This window comes from Megascapheus bottae, chromosome 19 (genome assembly GCF_031878675.1).
Source record: "Megascapheus bottae isolate mThoBot1 chromosome 19, mThoBot2.hap1, whole genome shotgun sequence".
In the NCBI taxonomy this organism is placed as follows: domain Eukaryota; kingdom Metazoa; phylum Chordata; class Mammalia; order Rodentia; family Geomyidae; genus Megascapheus; species Megascapheus bottae.
In genome coordinates this window covers 13,632,389-13,645,571 of record NC_143527.1, presented here as the reverse complement: position 1 = coordinate 13,645,571, position 13,183 = coordinate 13,632,389, and the positions used below count along the sequence as shown (strand labels likewise).

Sequence of the window (13,183 nt, the reverse complement as noted above, 5' to 3'; positions counted from 1 at the left end):
CAAATCAAAATATCAACCGCTAACCCAGATGATATTCAAAGGTCATCCTATAAGCCAGAAGCTTTCTCCAGTTCTGTCTGAAACCTCCACTTAATCCTACAGTAAAATGTTCCACTGAGCTCGTTGAGCATCCAGTGACTGAGTGGTGGTGGAATAATTCAGGACATGGGTACAGTACCATTAGAGGAATCAGACAGAATTACCACAGCAAGGAAACCAGCATTCCCAAGACAACATGTGAAAACAGGGCAGCTGACACTGAACTAAGCTGCACCCAACTGCACAAAAGTATCACCTTTCACATTCCTGCGTCACCAAAGCATGCATGTATATCTTGCTGGCAACTTGTGCCCTTATTGTCAAACCGTTTGGCTTTCAATTAAGTCCCTGGGACAAAAGAAGGAAAATGCATGCTTATATCCTTCCCCATACCAGAGTTTCAGCCAGAAAATACATGTTATAGCACTATAAAAAAAATACTTGTAAAGCAACTTGAAACACTTTAGCAAGGAAAAAAAAAAAAGAACAAGAATGTAGAAGTCCAGTTTCTAAGGAGGCACAGGTGGCTCATTCCTGTAATCCTGGCTATTCAGGAAGCTGAGATCTGAGGAGCAAGGTTCAAAGCCAGCCCAGGCAGAAAAGTCTATGAGATTCTTATCTACAATAAAATACTCAGGGAAAAAAAAGCCAGAAATGGTGTTGTGGCTCAAGTGGTAGAGCACTAGCTTTGAGTACAGAGAGGCTCAGGGACAGAGCCAAGACTCCTGAGATCAAGCCCCAAGACTAGGGAAAAAAGAAAAAAAAAAAAAGAAAGTCCATATTCTTTGTATGTACTCTCAGCCAGGATTTGCAAATGTTTTGGTGGAACACCAATAATCCTCTTAAAGACACAGGACCTCAGATTCATAACCCCTCTATTCTGAAAGCTAACTAACTGACCATCTGTGAATGTAATCTGACTGTTAAATCACTGAACAACTTTCTAGCACCACGTGTATGTTATGGTTATTATTAATCACAGTCACAAGAAATTATTTGCTTCCTCCAGATACAAAACAATACATGGGACTCCAAAAGCAAAATGCAAGATGGTGCTTGTGTTGTCCCAATGAAAGCAAGGAGGTAAGGACCTGGTTGGGGAAACGGTGATCTGTGAATTCATCAGCGCAGGGACTAAACACTGCTCCTTCCATCCCACCACAGCCCGTTTGACTTCAAAATAAAAGCAAACAAAAGAGCCCATACCTTAAAAAAAAATAGGACTTTTTATTTTCTTTAGATATATTTTTCATTAATATATCAACATGAGCTATTAAAACTTTTGACAATAGACCAAACTGTACATAGGAATAAGAGCAATTTTACAAATAAGAAATATCATTAAGTTTGTCTGGTGTATCAGGCATGTTTGTGTGACTGTATATAAACAGCAAGCTTATGAAATGGAGTATTACTTTCAAATATACCAATTCAATTAAATTAACAAAACCACCTCATGATAAGCCACCTCAGATAAGTCAGATATACCCCATTCTACATAAAGTTGAGATAAATATTCAAATAAATTGAGTTGTGGTATTTTGTTTCAGATAGAAAAACTGCAGTTTATGCAAAACTACTCATATGAGATCAGAAAGTGATCTCTAATAACAGTAAGAGTTTGGTTTGTGTTGGGCTTTTTTTTTTGCCACAGAAGTTATGATAAGCAAGTATACTAGCAATACCTGTATCATTTCTCAAGGATGGTCTACTCCCATGAGAAACAAAAACATTTTTCACTTGCAAACACAGAGAATGGTGCAGTATGCTTTTATGTCTTTCCACGAAATAAGGCCTCATAAGTAAAAGGTTTACCATGAAAAAAAAAAATCAGGTCATCTGCAGTTAATAACTCTTTCCCGTAAAATTAGTGTCACTTATTTCTGTAGCAGACGCCTAATTCAGTCACAAACGTGATTGATTTGACAATAGAGAATCTGCTCCAATAATGTGGCTGATTTATTTCTAATGCTATAGGCTTTTACCCTAAAGTGACATCACTGTACATTAAGTCTTTAAAATATAAAGAAATCCTTTGTAGTTTTCATTTAAGAAAGAAAGAAAGAAAGAAAGAAAGAAAGAAAGAAAGAAAGAAAGAAAGAAAGGAAAGAAAGAAAGAAAGAAAGAAAGAAAGAAAGAAAGAAAGAAAGAAAGAAAGAAAGAAAGAAAAGCTAAAGATTCTGGGTGGGGTTGTTGTCTAAAACTTTCAGTGAAGTTTTACACCTTTTTGTACGAGGGAAATAAACACAAAGGTCGTAACATATAGTGCAAGTTTGGACACAAAGAACAGTCCAGAACAGCACGTATTCTACCAGCTGACAGTGTTCTTTCTGTTTAGAGGTCTTCCATTTTATCTCTATGATTGCAAATTGCCTGTTTCTAATTTCTTGCAAACCATGTATCTGATAAAGACACAACTTAACATCAAACACAGCTCATCGTAAAAAATGATTTTGTTCTAAATAAACAGCAGCCTGGGCAAAATCAATGAGAATCTTTGTTCCCAGAATCTGGCCCTAAGATATCCAAGTCAAGCAAGTAGTGTTTACAATGTGAAAAACAAGACAGTGGTAGAAAAGAGTTTTCAATGTGGCAGCCCTGTCCATTCCCTAGAGACATTTTCTAAAATTCTTTAAACTAAAAAGGTAAAGTATTTGATACTTGTTTTGGCATCTTTTACCCCTTTCTCCCCCTTTTCTGTGCACTCCACAGTGCCATCACTCTGAAGGCAACTTCTCTGACCCCAGTCTGACACTGCCCAGTGAATGTCAGATAAACCATTTAGCCCAAGCACAATTCTTTTCTGTGCAAAAATCTGCTTGAGGTGGAAAATGTAGCAGTTTGTAAACAATAAAGAGCCATGTTTCAGACCAGACAGCTTATCTAACAGAGAGGCCCTTTCATGAGGAACAGTGGGTGGGAGCCTCGTGGACATAGTAGCTTTGCCTGTCACAATGCAGGAGACTGTCTTAGCCTCCATATTTAAGGGTTTAATGGGAACAAGGGCAGTCTGGTTGAAAGAACGAGGCGGACATGGATTTTCAGCTTACACAACAACTAAGTGAAAAGAATTGGCTCTCTCAGCTCCAGACTGTCTGTCAGACTACTCATAGCCACCCTACCCCCCCACCCCCAACCAGTACTGGGGCTTGAATTCGAGGTCTTGGTACTGTCTCTGAGTTTTTTTACTCAAGGATAATGTTCTACCACTTGAGCCGCAGCTCCATCTTTGGCCTTTTGGTGGTGAATTTGAGATGTGAGTCTCATGGACTTTCCTGCCTGAGCTGGCTTGGGACAGAGACCCTCAGATCACAGCCTCCTCAGTAGCTAGGATTACAGGCACCAATGCCTGTATGTAAACTGTATGTTGACAGATTAAATACTATTCAGATTGACAAACTCAATTTGTTTATAAAACAGTTAAGTTTCCTATGAAGGATCATGAACAAGAACAAGAACAATGGCCTAACTATATTTACTCCTACTGCTTAGCAGATTTGGGAGTAATAATTTATTTTTTTTAAGCTCTTTCAACTTTTTTTACATATGCCGTAGGCAAATGTTTCTAACACTGGATAATGAATTATCTTATTTTATTTAGTTTGGTTCATCAGAAGATAAATTTAGAATCTTGTAAAAAAAAAAAAGTTTGACATACGTTTTTAATGCTACTTCTCCAAATTTGATTTCTCAAATGAAGTAAAAGAAAAAAAAAACATAAAGTTAAGAAAAACCTGTGACCAAGATCAATTTTTTGCTACACAGAGTCACAAACAAATATCCAATGCTACCCATTAAAAATTCTAGCTACTTAGAAGTCTGAGATCTGAGGATGGCGGTTCAAAGCTAGTCCGGCCACTAAAGAATGTGAGACTCTTCCCTCCAATTAATCACTAGAAGTGGGGCTGTGGCTCAAAGGGTAGTGCAGTAGCCTTGAGCTGAAGAGCTCAGGGACAGTAACAAGGCCCAGAGTTCAAGTTCATCACCTACAAAAAAAAACAAAACAAAACAAAACAAAAAAAAAAAACCCCTCTTCGCCGAATACCTGATTGGATGGTGATATTTGGAGAATGGCTAAGATTTAAGAACTACCCATTTCTTAAGTAACTAACATAGATTTCAAACCTTAAAACTCACGACATTCCAGAAGCATCTGCAATTACAAGTTCAGAATGACAGTAATTATTTTTGAGCAGTTTCCTTGGAGAATGGTCCAACAGCTTGTGCCATGAAATTGAACTTCATTTATTGACAAATTTGTAATAGAATTTTTCCAGGCTGACTTATTAATATGATTAATAAGATACATTTACCAGAACAAAGATATCTTTTCAAACAAAACTAAAGTGGTCCACTCTTGGGACTCCATTAAAGCCATAATCAATTATCTTTTCATTGCTCAGGTTAGTGCTGTTAAACAAACACCCTTACAGTCAAATGCAGAAAAAAAATGCACTAAGGATGCTGGTATGGAATACAAGACAGAAATATATAGTCAGTCTCAAACTACAGGTAGACACATAGTTTCCAGTGATTCAACACAGGATCTGTCTAGAAAATCAACACTAAAGTTTGTACTTTGATATATATATGCAACCTGATTTTAGCACTCAACTTAAATGAACTACTCTGAGCAAAGCTCACTAATCCCATTGACAAAAACTCCAAAAATCAAAATTCACACTGAAAACTGTATACACCCTTGCAAATCAAGAAGAAGGGTTTTTCTTATAAATATTTACTTCTTTGACTTCCGCAATCTTTACTAAGAAAACTACTGTTAAAAAATTGAAACTACAGTGAACGCTTTATGTTTTTTGAGGACAAAATAATCACACAGAGTCAGTATCACTGAAATTATTTAGTTCCCTGTGGTTGTAAAACTTAGTCCTTGATGTGCCATTCACAAGCATCAACTGGCAATATCTTTCTGCAATTCAAGCTTACTACAGCAAACTAAGCATCTGTCTTAGACATGGGTTCCCCTTCCATTCAGAAAGGACATAATAATATTAAAAAAAAACTTGTCTTACTTTGTATTCTGGAATTGACAAAAGGTGGAGAGAGACTGTCATGTGAAGCAAGGTCCCTGCTGGTCATGTGGTCATAGGGGGTCCCATCTCCATAGTTCTGCAGATTAAAATAAGATGGTAAGATTTTAAATGATAGCTTAATAAATCCACACCTAAACTTTTGCACTCCCATGACTGAAACCCCTCTCACCCAAATAAACTGGGATCCACAATGCCCTCTGTGGAACTTCAGTAAAGAACCAGCACCCTCAGAAGCAGGGCCAAGGAATATAAGGCACCATTTGGTCAGGATAGGATAGACATATACTGCCTCTCGTTGGCCTTGAACTGTACTAAACATTTCATCTTGCTTGTAATGTATGTTACAAATATCTCAGCAGCCTTTTTCAAAAAACATGATTATCCACCCGGCTAATAGCTAGGGTTCAATTTTTTCTTATAATAGTCGTGAAATCTTGGTAACAATAATAACTCCACCAAATGCATGGAATTTTTAAGATGATTAAATAAACAATGCATATAAAACACCAGACACATATGAAGTATATTGTACATATAAGAAGTTATACATGGGTCAAGAATAATAATAGCACATATATCTGTAATCCTAGCTACAGAAAGTCCCAGTAAAAAGTGAAAGAACTGAGGTGTAGCTCAACTCAGGCAAGCACTTGAGTTCAGTCTCCCCAAAAAAATCTAAAAGAAAACAATGTTTCTTCATATTAAGGTGGCCAGGAATCATTTGCTTTTTAAAGAAAAAGCATAGCTGTTTATACAATGTTAGGTTGTGTGATGACGAAGTTTGATACTTTATTAGTTACTACTGTAATTGTGAAAGAACTGGCTCACTGCATTAGTAATTAATACAATTAATTAAAACTATGAAGAACATTAGATGTAGCTATGAATGCATATATGAAAGCTTTGGCATATATTAGTATTTCCAAAGTAGGACAAATATGCTACCTTTCTTCCTGTAAAAGCATAGTTTTAGGGTAGATAGATTTTAGAGAAACATTTTGCTTAGTGTTATAATTATCTCTTTGTTTTCAAAGGAACTTAAAATTCAAACAGTGTTGTTGTTTTTAACTAGTTGCTTAATTTCTGTGGAGAAACCTGATATCTAAGAAAGAGTTAAAATCATCAGTATTACATGGTTCGAATCTCAAGGTGTGGAAATGCGTAAGGAGACAAGAAAGGAGAAGGTGAGGGAGGGATTGCTCAGCTGGCTGCACTACCCATAAAGTCTAAGTCAAATTTACTCAGAGGTATCAGTTGTCATGTTAGTCAAAGGGCAGGATCAGCCCACACACACAAAAAATGGCTGCTGTGTGAACAATGAAAAGGCACATCACCTCACTGCAGAAGGACTGGCACCCTGGCACAAACAACCCTGCTTTCACAAACCTCATGTGATGAAGCAGTAATCTAGTTCCGCAGGTATGCTGCCAGATAAAAATATGTCCACTCAAAATACCTGTGGTGGGTTTTTACCTCACTCATCCCACATCAGGCACTGCGTAATACAAACGACTACAATTAGGTGTGCATCCGCATCCCAGTGCACTACCCACTTAATAGATATTAATTGAAGCCTAAGTACAGTGAAGCAGAGTTGTCTAGGGACTAGTCTACAAATATGAACCATGTGTCAACTCCCTGGATTTGCAAATAAAAATTATAACCCATAGATTCAAAATTATTTACTGGTATATTTATCAGGGAATAAAAAGGTTTTGTGCTAACGAAAACTCAAATTTGTTACCATCCATATCAAAATTAATTTTTACATGAAAAATCTTTAATGTTCTTCATTAGTGTACTAAAGAATTGCACTGTACTAATAATTTTCTAAGTGCACATGATGTACACTGGTCAAATTCAGGCCCTCTATTATTCTTTCTCATGTCTTCTCTTCCCCTCCCCTTTGAACAATCCTTTAAAAGTTTCATGGCCAGGACTACAGCCTAGTGATAGAGTGCTCACCTAGCACACAGGTAGCCCTGGGTTCCATTCCTTGGGACCATATACACAGAAAAAGCTGGAATTAGTGCTTTGGCTCAAGTGGCACAGTGCTAGCCTTGAGCAAAATGTGTGCAAGGATAGTGCCCAGACCCTGAGTTCAAGCCCCAGGAGTTGCAAATAAATAAATAAATAAATAAATAAATAAGCAAGCAAGCAAGCAAGCAAGCAAGCAGGCTTTACTGTTGTGTTTCATAGGGGAAGCAATGTATCAGTGAGGTACTGCTATCATATTCGTCCACTTCACCACTCTCCTTTCACCTCTGCCGCCCTGCTGTTCCCATTCACAAAACTGTTCCCCTGTGCAAACTAAAGTTAACACTAAATTAGGACAACTCTAAATCGCTGTATTTGCAAAACCCCAATTGTTAGTTCAATGATTATTTCAAATTTACCTATTTTTTTCATTTCTTCTTTCAATATGTACTCGATTTAATAGAGATTGTGGTGGGCTGAATAACGTACAGTATATTTGTATATGAGGGAAAAAAAGAAAGTCTGAATGAACTAGACAACAGAGCCAGCTCCATCAACTCCGTTTGCTGTCAGGGGGAATGGATTTATTTCTGCAAGTGCAGACTGTAACGTGAGGAGGAGGAAAGATTTCCTCAGCCCATCCATATAATGCATTAGAATGTCAAGCTCGACAGCTGGTGTAAGGCTCAACAAAGTTCCCAGTAAGCTTAGAGATCCTGCTAGACCCTGTGAGGCTCAGGATGCCAAAGACAGGTGGAAATAGATAACTGTGACCTGCTAAAATGTCCTCATTTTTGACAGCTTGATGACCTCCCCTGCCTCTACTGCCAAAATTGAGACCTCCCCCCAACTCTAATCTGATGCAACCTATGGCAGTAAAACCTCGTCCTCCCCACCAGAGAGCCAGATGGAGGCGGCGAGATGTTTGCCTTACCACATGGACCAAGTTTACTTTCAATATGGGGCATTATATGTATATCTCTGTGGTTTTAGAAGGCCTAGGAAATTAAAAGAAACAGATGTTCTAGTTCTGTTATTTCACTCTACAAACTGGGAAAATGAGAAACAAAGGGATGAAAATGACATACCCAAGGTCAAAAGCACACAAAACCCCACAGTACCCAGTCTCCCCACCTCCATGAACTCATTTCAAGGTCTCCCATTTGTTTTCTTGAACAAATGATGGCGGTGAGTGGTTTTTTTAAAAAAACAAAACTGAAACCAAACAAAAATGAACCCAACTAGTTACCCTACTGGAGGAAAAACAGCATGGATACAAAGTGAAACCAACTGAAAGATCCAAACAGGATCTTCAGGATTCATCCACAGTCTACACACCAATAGATGACAAGAAAATTATTGGGTTCCTTTCATAAGCTGCTCTATCTACAAAAAAATAACTTTCTATCAGTAAGGGACAAAGGTAAGGCCATTTTTTTTTTGCCAGTCCTGGGGCTTGAACTCAGAGCCTCAGCACTGTCCTTAGGTGTTCTCAAGGCTTGAGCTCTATCATTTGAGTCACAGTACCACTTCAGACTCCCCCCCACACCTTCCATGTATGTGGTACTGCAGAATCAAACCTAGGTCTTCATGCATGTTAGGCAAGCACTCTACCACTAGGCCAAACTCCTGGCCCCAAGGCCAAATTTTAATGAAGAACTTTTCATCAAGTGAGCACAAATAGAATGGGTGTAAATTCAGTAACTATATCGAAAGAAAGAAAGAAAGAAAGAAAGAAAGAAAGAAAGAAAGAAAGAAAGAAAGAAAAGAAAAGAAAAGAAAAGAAAAGAAAAGAAGGAAGGAGGGAGGGAGGAAGGGGAAACCTCCAAAGAATATCCCTTAACCTTAGTATGTTCAAGTTATGTGTGTGTCTCTGTGTGTGCATGTGCATGTCCATGCTGGTGGATTTAAGAAACCTGTTCTTACTTTTGTCAATTTACATATGTAGGATGTCTGCTTTCAGGGGAATGATTAGATATACTTACCCTGGATGGGCTTGGGTGTCCTCCATTCCCCCAGGATCCTGAGCTACTTCTGTCTTCTACATCTAGGGAAAAGAGCAAAATTCTTTAGGCTTTCCTACAACCATTCTTTCTTTTTGTATATGCAGTTTTAAATTAATGTTTCAAATTAATCTCCTGTTGCCTTTAATTAAGAACCAGGAATGGGGCTACCATGATGATAGTGGCTTCTGACCCATCTACTCAAATTAACTCATTTAAATTCACAGCAGAAATGAACTGGACCCTCAGGAACCAGAGGTATGCTCATAAAAATTACTTCCATCCTTCACACAGCCTGATAGGCTCCAGCGCCATAGACATAAAACTGCACTTCAAGTTTTATTAAAATCTTCTGGACAAAACAAACTTCAAAACACATGAACACAATCATAATTCAAAAGACAAGGTAACTGAGGTGACTATCCAACCAAATGCTTTCAACATCTTTATCATCATGATCTTGAGAAGTTCTCTCCCTAGGCAAGATGGACCATTTCAGACCAGAGCCAGGCAAGAGAAAATACAAAACAAAATGTACTTATGTTATCTACTTCTACTACCACACTGCAGGAGTACTAAAATTTTTGTCTGTTTCAAATTTCCAGTTTGGAAACAGGCTCACACCTATAATCCTAGTTACTCAGAGTCTGAGATCTGAGGATTGTGGTTCAAGACCAGGCAGGGCACTATAGACCAGGAGATTCTTATCTTCAATTAACCACTAGAAAACAGGAAGTGACACTGTGTCTCAAAGGGTAATAGCCTTGAGCTGAAGAGCTCAGAAACAGTACCTAGGCTCAGAGTTCAAGTCCCACGACTTGACCCAAAAAAAAAAAAAAAAAAAAAAAAAGATAGATTTCCAGGTAGGGACAGTACTCTTTTAACTATGTATAGCACTTAGCCTAAATCCAAAGTCTTGACTTTGGAAATGTAAGTAAATGTCGAGATAGAAATGAGATGCTATTAAATTAGAAAGCAGAATTTTATATGGATAAATATTACAAGAGAAACTTGAAATTCACTGACCTCTTCTAAAGACCGTTCTAATGCTGACCATGTGAAGAAATGTCCCAACACTACTGGCTGGCAGAAACAGCCAGGATGGAGACAGAACAGAGAAGTTATCACACTTCCTGCCTGAAACAGTGCATTCAAGACCAGCCACTCTAGACTTAGGAATGGCTATGAGGTTTCAAATGAAATGTTCATTCTAAGTAGGAAAAGTTTCCCTGTGGAAACTTTCAATCGTGGTTGATAACAGACGGCCATCACAAGTATTCCGACAGAACTGGAGGAGGGTGTGAAACTCCCATCCAGGAGACAGAATCCCATTTATTGTTTCCTAACATTTCAATGATACTGTTTATTCTCTTAATGGTCTACTGTCATTCCTTCTATTACTGTGATTTCATTATCAGCAGAAGTAATTATAGTATAATTAATTGATTTATTTTGGGGTGCAGTGGAGTACACAGTGTTATAGAATATATTAAGAAAGGAAATAGCAACAGTGATTAACTACCATAAACCTCTTGTGTATGCTGCTTTTCGAGGCCTCTTTTCTCCTCCCTCCTTTCCATCCTTTCTCCTACTCTCCTATCTCCTGTCCCCTCCACTTTACTCTTTTCTTCCTCTTTCTTCCTGCACCCTATCCTTGCTCTCTTTCTTCACCTTCCTGACTCCATCCCTCTCTCCCACTCTCACTTAACTCTCAATTCCTTTTGGTTGGTGCTTTAGAAGAGAACATTAGAGATAGCTGTCCCCTGTTGACACTTATGCACACTGTAAGTTTTAAGGCATGTGAAAAAACTCAGGATTATATCACCGGGAAAAAAAATGTTAAACTTTCCCCAGAACTGATGTTTAACAACCCAATGTGCTAGCCTATGCTGTATATGCTGAACTGAAAAACATACAGAATTCTCATTCTCCTAAGTTTTGTAAAGCAAGTGCATGGTCAAATCTCACTAAATGTTTTCAAAATTTTGGTACAACATGTCTTCCTTTTCACCTATTACAGCCAGCTTGAATTCGTTTGAGCAATCTCACCTCTTAAGTTTAGCCAAAACATTATTAATAAAGCAAAAGGTTTAACTCTAAAGACTTCATGTTATTTGGACTCTTTTTTTCCTCTCCAGTTTCAAAAGATCTTGAAGCACTTAAGGTAGACAGAGACCTGGAGGTACAGGAAGTTATTTTTCTAGATCAGTGAAATTCTACTTGGGCTAACTTTGCCCCCCAAGGTGTCCCCAGTTGAAAGGGGGGACTGGCATCTAGGGAGGACATATCAGAGCTGCTGTAACATACCCTACTGAGGCAAAGAAATATCCCCATAATGAAAAGTGACCTTACCCCAACTCTGCCATCAACACTGCTGAAAATTAGTTACATAAAATTAGAAAAGAATAAAATTAAAGAAAAATATGTACTAGAACTCAATTTATAATTTTGTAGGAACCCTTTGTAAATATAGTATCTTGTGTATTTGAACCCATACTTGAGCTGCAATGTTTCAAGAGACCTTTATATACATCTTCTGTCCATTGAATAAAGGAAAAATGATGGTCAACCAAGCAGCCTGCTAATTAGCAGGGAGATAAAACACATCAAAACTTGAGTATTCCCAACTGGGCAATTTCAAAAGCGAGCAATCCACTAATTAAAAATGCTGGAAGTCGAGCCTTTTTCAAAACAGGTTAAATACTGGCTGAGTTCCTTCACAAATACATTCCCAACCAATCAGATCTGACTGCTCTTTTCCCATTTCCATCCTTCTCATTTCCTGACCTCATGTGGCTGTGCCGTCCTTTCAGCTTCTTCCTATTTATTGCTCTCTTTTGAAAAGACTCTTCCCTCCCTTGGGTTCCTGCTAGATGTAGACGATCTACAGGAAAAATCACCAGCTCTACTATACCTAATAAACAGAACCGTTGCATAAATTCTATTTCTTCTTGGATAAAAAAAAATCTATATACCTGCTGTTCATCAATCAACAGCAAGAAAAAACAAAGCTATAGGCAGGATAATGGTAATCCATAATGGAGGTATAAATATGGTAATTTTCAGTCATTTGTTTCCATATTCCCTCCCTTAAGCTTTATCAGACGAGCCATGCATCTCATGTCAAAGTACACACACTTATATCTAAAGTATGTTCATTGCAAAATCAACTTTAAAAATTAAATGTATTATCTTTAAGTAGTTGTATGAAGGAAGTACCATATAACAAAGCAGTTTATGAATAGAAGCAGTATCACCCTCTCCACCATTCCCATCCTTCAACCCACCTCTCTCCCCTTACTTATCTTTAATTCTGCAGCATATACAATGAATCCTTGATTGCCCAATTTCAGATCTATCTACTAAGTCTGAAACTTCAGGGTTAAGGAAAAGAAAACTGAATTTTTCACAAGATCTCCAGGTAGTTTTCATTCACATAGGAGTTTTGACGCCACAAAACTACACAGATAAGACACACGCCACAAATCATGCTGGCACCCAAGGGCCATGTGTGAAAATCCTTGCTCGGATTGCCCATTTTAACAGCATTCATCTTCCTGTTACCCCAGTGTACGGATTCACTTTTGATGATAACTCCTTACTTGCCCTGCCTGTGGCCAGCCTTCACTCCCTTCAGAACACTGAGTACTACTCTTAAATACTACCATGCTTTTGTCCCTGCCATTGTTCTCCTCCTTAAAAATAATGGTGGCTCACTTTTAGTGAACCAAAATACTACCAGAGGCCTTCTTAAAATATTTACATGCCCTAATACATAGTTTCATATATGAAAAGAAAAACAAAAAGGAAATTGAGATGAAATAAGAACTTACCCAATGTATCAATTAAGGGCAGACCTGAACCAAAAACTCAGAAGCTGGTGAATCCTGGATCCAGCGAATGGTGTCAACCCCTATGGTCTACACACAACTCCCTAACAAGAATTTCCTAGCTCTCTACAGCAAATGGCCATTCCCGTCAATTCTGGATGTATTCATGTCCAAAAAGATTAAAGAATCATACTAATGAAATGTAAAAACATTTGAGGAGAAGGGATTACAAAATTGCATGACTAAAATAACATAGTAAGAGGTAAAGTGAGTTTACTAA

The 13,183-nt window shown here is 38.0% G+C and overlaps 1 protein-coding gene across 8 annotated transcripts in view; it reads right to left on the bottom strand.

Moving 5' to 3' along the window:
- Positions 1 to 13,183, bottom strand: part of Tcf4 (transcription factor 4) — a 343,820-nt gene that overhangs the window by 216,724 nt on the left and 113,913 nt on the right. For all 8 annotated transcript variants that reach the window (XM_090353043.1, XM_090353046.1, XM_090353045.1 and 5 more), the window contains 2 exons: positions 9,056 to 9,117; positions 5,073 to 5,169 (listed from right to left, as the gene is read on the bottom strand). In XM_090353043.1, the coding sequence (XP_090209169.1) occupies positions 5,073 to 5,169; positions 9,056 to 9,117 (159 nt within the window). The remainder of the gene's footprint in view (positions 1 to 5,072; positions 5,170 to 9,055; positions 9,118 to 13,183) is intronic.